At 45.2% G+C, this 6174-nt stretch overlaps 1 protein-coding gene across 1 annotated transcript; it reads left to right on the top strand.

Annotated features, from left to right (window-relative positions):
• The first annotated feature begins 904 nt into the window (after positions 1–904).
• Positions 905–2782, top strand: fjx1 (four-jointed box kinase 1). Its single transcript, XM_072435330.1, has one exon. The coding sequence runs from the start codon at positions 1035–1037 to the stop codon at positions 2292–2294; it is 1260 nt and encodes a 419-aa protein (XP_072291431.1). The 5' UTR covers positions 905–1034; the 3' UTR covers positions 2295–2782.
• The last annotated feature ends 3392 nt before the right edge of the window (positions 2783–6174 follow it).

Raw genomic sequence — 6174 nt, 5'->3', positions numbered from 1 at the left:
CAAAAGGTTCCTGATCTGACTGGAAAGTACCTGGCAACCTAAAATAGTGTTTTCCCAGTCCAGTGTTGAAATAATACCAAGGAACTGAAAAAGGATAGTGCAAAACTTTTTTTCTTTTTAAACTAAACTTAAATTGATTGAGATATAAATAGGTAATATTGTTTTTCCAAGCAATGATAACCCTTTCTTTGGTTATAACAAACACAGTAAGAATTCGTGACCAAGTACTTGAGTCTAAAGTAATTATCCCACAGTAGTTTTCTTCTTCGTAGACTTCCTATTAGACTGGAACTTTACACCACCTGACAGGATAAGCCCTTATTATAAAACCACTAGTCTGCATTCATTCACACACAATTAATTAAAAGACTCCAGTAATGCTACGCACCAATACCGCTGCTTCTCATGGCGCAGCACCCAATTTATCTCTGTCTTATTCCGCCCCACTAACATCCCTCCTGTTCCCGGCATAGATTATAATTTATTTAAAATAGTGACATAGTTTTGAGGGGGAAAAATCCTCCCTAGCCTAGGTATATCAATTATGATAATGGTACCGTGCGCACACCACACACGCACACACGCACTCACTCACTCACGCACGCACTCACGCACGCACGCACGCACGCACGCACACACTCACGCACCACGCTCCCTCCTTCACACGACCCGCCCACCATCTCGGGACCAGCGTCACGTGACTCTCCGGCGAGTCACCCTCCTCTCTCTCCCTCCTCAGCAGCACAGTTCATCCAGCGCCCGGTGGAGACGCGCGCGCAGGGGAGAGAGAGACCAACCGCTCTGCGCGTTTGGCGGTTGATACTTCCATAAAAAAGGGACATAATGGACAAACTGAAGGTGGAATTTGTGCTTGATCGCTGTGCACAAACAGGACTCTGATTTTGGGGACATCAACATGGACATGAACTGGTTTGAGAGCGTGCGTGATCTCCGCGGTGCTGAACGGGACGCTCGCATCCGCGCCACTGTGGACTGATTCTCCGTCAGCGGCGGTGTCTCTTTGCACCTTCACCATGAGGCTCGTCTCGGCGAACTTCCTGGCGCTGCTGTTCGTGTGCGCCATCGGGAGCGTGTTCTACGTGTGGAGCACCTTGGAGAGCCGCCTGGAGCGACACAAGCGCGGGTTGGCGGTGCCGGGCGGCGCTCTCCCCGCGGACCTCTCCTCGAAAACTTTCCGCGCCTTGCTGGCTGTCCCGGCGGCACCGCAGCACTCTCCCGCGGGAGGTCGCAACGTCACGGATCACACGTTGGGGAGCCGACATTACCATCTGAATGGATACAACAGGAGGCGGTCAGCGCGGAGGGGGGGTCCGGTCAAGTTAGGAGGCTCCCCTTTGGAGGATGGGGTGTTCTGGAGTGAGCGCTTGGAGGAGCTGCTTCCCGTGGGCTTCGCGGAGGAGGACGCGCGGCAGTGGCGGGAGAAAGCCCGTGCACATCGCATAGTGAAGCTGGAGACCGGCTGCGGGAGGATCTCCAACCAGCTCGCCACTTTTGAAGACGGCTCCAGAGCGTGCGTGCGCTACGGCATCAACGCGGACCAAGTGCAGGGGGAAACTCTGACGTATTACCTGGCCAGTCTGCTGGGCATCACGAACCTGCCCCCCCTGGCGCTGTCCCAGCTCAACACCGACAGCGAGCAGTGGCAGGCGGTGCGGACGCGCGTGGGGGGGCTACAGTGGAGCGAGCGCGCCGTGGTCTCTCTCACGCAGTGGGTCTCTAACCTGACCGGAGTGGTGACACCTGCCCCGTTGAGGCAGGAGAGCAGCGGACTCAACCCGGGCCTCAAGCAGCTATGGAACCAAAGTGCCGCGGACCTGCTGGAGCTCGTGCAATGGACGGATCTCATCATGTTGGACTATTTGACCGCGAACTTTGACCGGCTGGTGAGCAACCTCTTCAGCCTGCAGTGGGACTCGCGCATCATGGAGCGGGACACCAACAACCTGCTCCGAACGCCCCGCGGGGACCTGGTGTTCATCGACAACGAGGCGGGGCTCGTGCACGGATACCGGGTGCTGGACATGTGGGAGAAGTACCACCAGACCGTGCTCGGGTCCGTGTGCGTCTTCAGGCGGAGGACGGCGCAGCGCGTGGCCGAGCTGCACAGGCGCAGAGACGCGCGGGCCCGGCTCGTGGGGGTCTATCGAGACAGCGAGCCTTTGTCCGTCCACTTGGGCTTCCTGTCGGACGAGCACGCCGCGCTGCTCCAGGACAGGATAGACGCGCTGCACAGACACATACTGCACTGCAAAGCCAAGTACAACCAGCTGTGAAACAAGGACGCGCAGGTGTTTGCGCTGCCTCCGCGCGCACGACGCACCTGCGCAATCTGTCTCCGCTGCAACTACCTCATGTGAATAGATTTATACATGCTACAGCTGGACACAGTGTTTGTAAGCTCTTATTCTCACTTATGCCTCACAGTAAGGATTCCTTAGACTCGGTGTCTTATTTCAATACGAGGGCAACAGACCTTTTTTCTTATCCATGTAATCTGCCTTGTTCTAGTTGTTATTGGCCTTAATTTGTCCCTTGAATATTGTGTTTCTGTTGCTGGCTTTACATTGTTTGCACTGTTACTTTATCACAGATAGCTCGAGTCCTCTATAGTCTGTGTTCAGCCTTAAAGCCACATTTACTGTATATTTTGTAATTAAGTTGTAAATATTGTCTGCTTTTGTACATTTGATGCACTTTTAATTTAACATGCGTTGTAACATTCCACACAAACCTTTGATAAATACAGTAATTTAAGACCTAAGACTATGTGTTCTGTGCTGGGTAAATGTGATTATTTTATTCAACAATGAGCAGTCTTATTTTAGTTACTGCTTGAGCTAATACGTATTTGTTTTTTTCAAAAAATCTTACTATGTGCTGTTTTGTAATTATTACAGTCCATCCATTTCACATAATGGGTGAAAAGTAAGCTACATATCCTCTTCATGACCTGCAATATCCCATTATTGATATACTTAAATGTATTAGTTGAGATAATTCAATGTATTTCTTATCTTTCTTAACTGAAAATGATTTAAAGGTTATTGCCATTGGGTGATTGGTTTACACATCTGGTCATACACAGACAGCAAATTAATTTAATGCTTTAAAGTATTATTTAATAAAGCAGATGTATCTGATTTAACCTAGTCAAAAACTGATTATATCTAAAGGTTTAAAGGAGCTTCTTTGAGCAAAATCTACTTTTACGTAATAACACAGCACAATGTTATATAAAAAAAACCTACAGTCGGTTCAGTTCGACCTCGTTTAGCATTACAGAAAGCCACTCATAACAGAGCTGTACTTGATAATTAAAAAAATAATAATCTTCACGCAAGATGGTTTTGAGGGCTGTAAAACTGTTAAATTGTGACAGGTGAGTTTATATACAAAAGCCAATAAAAAAGTACTGATTAACCATCTTAAAGTGCACTTTGTAGATGAACAAAAGGTGGAGTGTTGCTAAATAATGTGATTGGATATAATGGAGGACAAAAAACAGGTAATTGCCTTATTAGAGAGCATCAATATGTACTAGGAGCTGTCTGGAGCGTTCTGATTTCATTGTCTCTGAGAATTACTGTGGCTCAGAGTCCCCCCTAGAGCTGTTCTGTCAGCCACAGGCAAACTCCAACAAGGCTTCCTAACAATCCCACTCAAATGATGAAGTTAAGGAGACACGCCGGATCATTTGTGTAAAAAGAGCTCTCACCGTTTGCTAACTACTATATCTAAGCTCCAGGAGACGGATGGAAACAAGGAGCTACAAAAACAAACCTATGGCCCAAACTGTTATTGGTTCAACGTGTCCGCGAAACCGCAATTAATGAACACTTTGGTCTCAGAAAAGGGAAGTTCACGTGTGGAGCGTGTAATAATATACCACAGTAGTGTGTAAGGTACATGTACAAGTAACAGCCGCTCGCTAGCGTCATTATTTTGACGAATATACCTTCACTTCAAAGCCTTTTAGACATACTTTTCTTATTAGTTCCACCGGGTGCCTCACTCCATCGCCGGGCAGATTTACAAGCACATCTGATGGACGTCAATGATAAAACACATTTTTTACAGGCATTTACCTCTTTCTTCATTCCAAACCGGACAATTTACAACTTCCAAGTCCAGACTAAGTTCTGTCTAGATCCAAATGTCAAGCACATTGTGTCCATAGTTCTATTAGTTTGCTCTTTCATTAAAACTGTTGTAGAAGTTAGACTTTTTTTCACAAATTTGCTAAGAAACCGACGAAACATTGGCAACAAAGATGGATAAAGAACATTCAGCAAGATGCAAAGATGTCCCATTGTAATAATTTTGGTTCCACACTATTTTCAATCACTCCTTAGGTAGATCAAGCCTCTCGAGTTCAACAGAGTGATTTTATTCTTGTAATAACTCTACAACCACTTCCCTTTTGATAGTGGTTGACAGCCATTGGTTATAAACAAACAACTCATAAAACTTTAAACTTCTACTTCAACATTTTCCAAAACCCACTGTATGTCTTTTAAATAACATGCACATTTTTTCAATAACAGACTTGACAAATATAACAGGAAACATTTATTATAAGTTTAGAAGTTTAGAGTCCCAGTAAATAATCTTGGTAAATAGTTTATTCTAGTCTCTGTATGTTTGCTCTTGTTTACTGTGCTAACATCACACATCTCTGCCATGCATTCTCGTTGAATTTAAAGGCTTTACCCAGCTAAGCGCCGACTGCAGCTGTAAAAGGGGCTTAGAGGATCAATATGCACATTGACATGTTATAGGGGGCGAGTGGGTATGCTAATGTGCTGGTTGGCGTGTGTGTTTTACCATGCTGGAGGGCAGTGCTGCAGCTGGCCACGGCGCTCCAGGCACGTCCCCGCACTGCAAAGGAGAGATTTACGACAGCAGGGATTAGACACAAAGCCAAAGTGTGGTCTGCATGTCTAAACCAGACTCTTCCTCCTCCGCTTCCAGGCCACGCACCATTTACTCACCCCCTATGTCTGCAGTTCACCCGCATGTGCAGCCTCAGACCCGGTCGGCCTACATTTGGCGGCAACTTCATTAAAGCAAGGTGAAAATGACATGAAAAAGCCATTTGAAGATCATAGATTGAAGATCCATGCTATAAAAATGACATATTCTTTTTCAGATTGTAAGAAGCTATCCGGCCACTCCCATATAGAAGAAGCAGATGGGAGCAACATCCTTTGTTGTTGTTGGCTGCTAATGGGGCCACAGGCATTTAACAACCAACAAGGCATCTCAAGCTTTAGGAACTGCTACCAGAGGGAGTTTGCACTCTATTTTTATGAAACGAACAGTAAAAATACTTTACCACAGCAAATACAAACAGTTCATTTGCTAAGGAAATCTGCTGATAAAAGATGAAATATATTCAGTTTGAACCTTGTTGTTTTTGGGGAAAGAGTGCACTTGTCCAGTGGTGGAAAGAGAATTGAAAATATGTACTCAAGTAAAAGCAGTTAATTGGCAACTCTAAATTGGCCCAATGGACAGGTGTTGAAAATTTGCATATTCTGCTACAACACTTAAAACATTGCATCTGGTTCGTCCATCTGGTTATACATGTCCTTATTTATTTAAGGACTTATAAATGCTATGTCCTTAAATAAATAAATAAATAAAATAAACATGGCTAATATACTAATCACTAGTTACGTTTTCAAGCAATTTTAGAAGCAATGTTCATCTCATTAAAACAAAACTTGATTAATTAAGCTGTTCAAAACACTGAATCAAGTTGTTTTAAATGGGTATTCCCCGGTACCTATGTTCCCCTTTTCTTTGAATCGGGGAACTACGGTACCTTGTTTAAAAAAAGGTCCCTGTATTCCCCGGTTCATCCATTCCGTGCATGTTGTTGAGTGTAGGTCCATTGTCTTTAATCTCCACACATTATAGAATAGGCTTCTGGTTCAACCACATACACAGTTCCACACCCCCAATAGTTGTGAGTAAATGAATGTTTTTTACAGCATAACGTGTAGCAGCATATCCAACCACGGTGCAGGTCCCGGGGAACAGGGTTGAACTAGTTTTGAATCAACAATCTGCTTATTCTCTGATCTAGGTGATCAGAGCAGGTGATGATTTGAGGGTTTGTCTGGAGCAGGAAAAAAATGAGCAGATAAG

This window comes from Eucyclogobius newberryi, unplaced genomic scaffold (genome assembly GCF_026437365.1).
Source record: "Eucyclogobius newberryi isolate DKJ021-1_F unplaced genomic scaffold, fEucNew1.0.hap1 SCAF_7, whole genome shotgun sequence".
NCBI classification, from domain to species: domain Eukaryota; kingdom Metazoa; phylum Chordata; class Actinopteri; order Gobiiformes; family Gobiidae; genus Eucyclogobius; species Eucyclogobius newberryi.
Note: the sequence above shows the minus strand (reverse complement) of the source record. Positions and strands in the feature narration are given on the sequence as shown.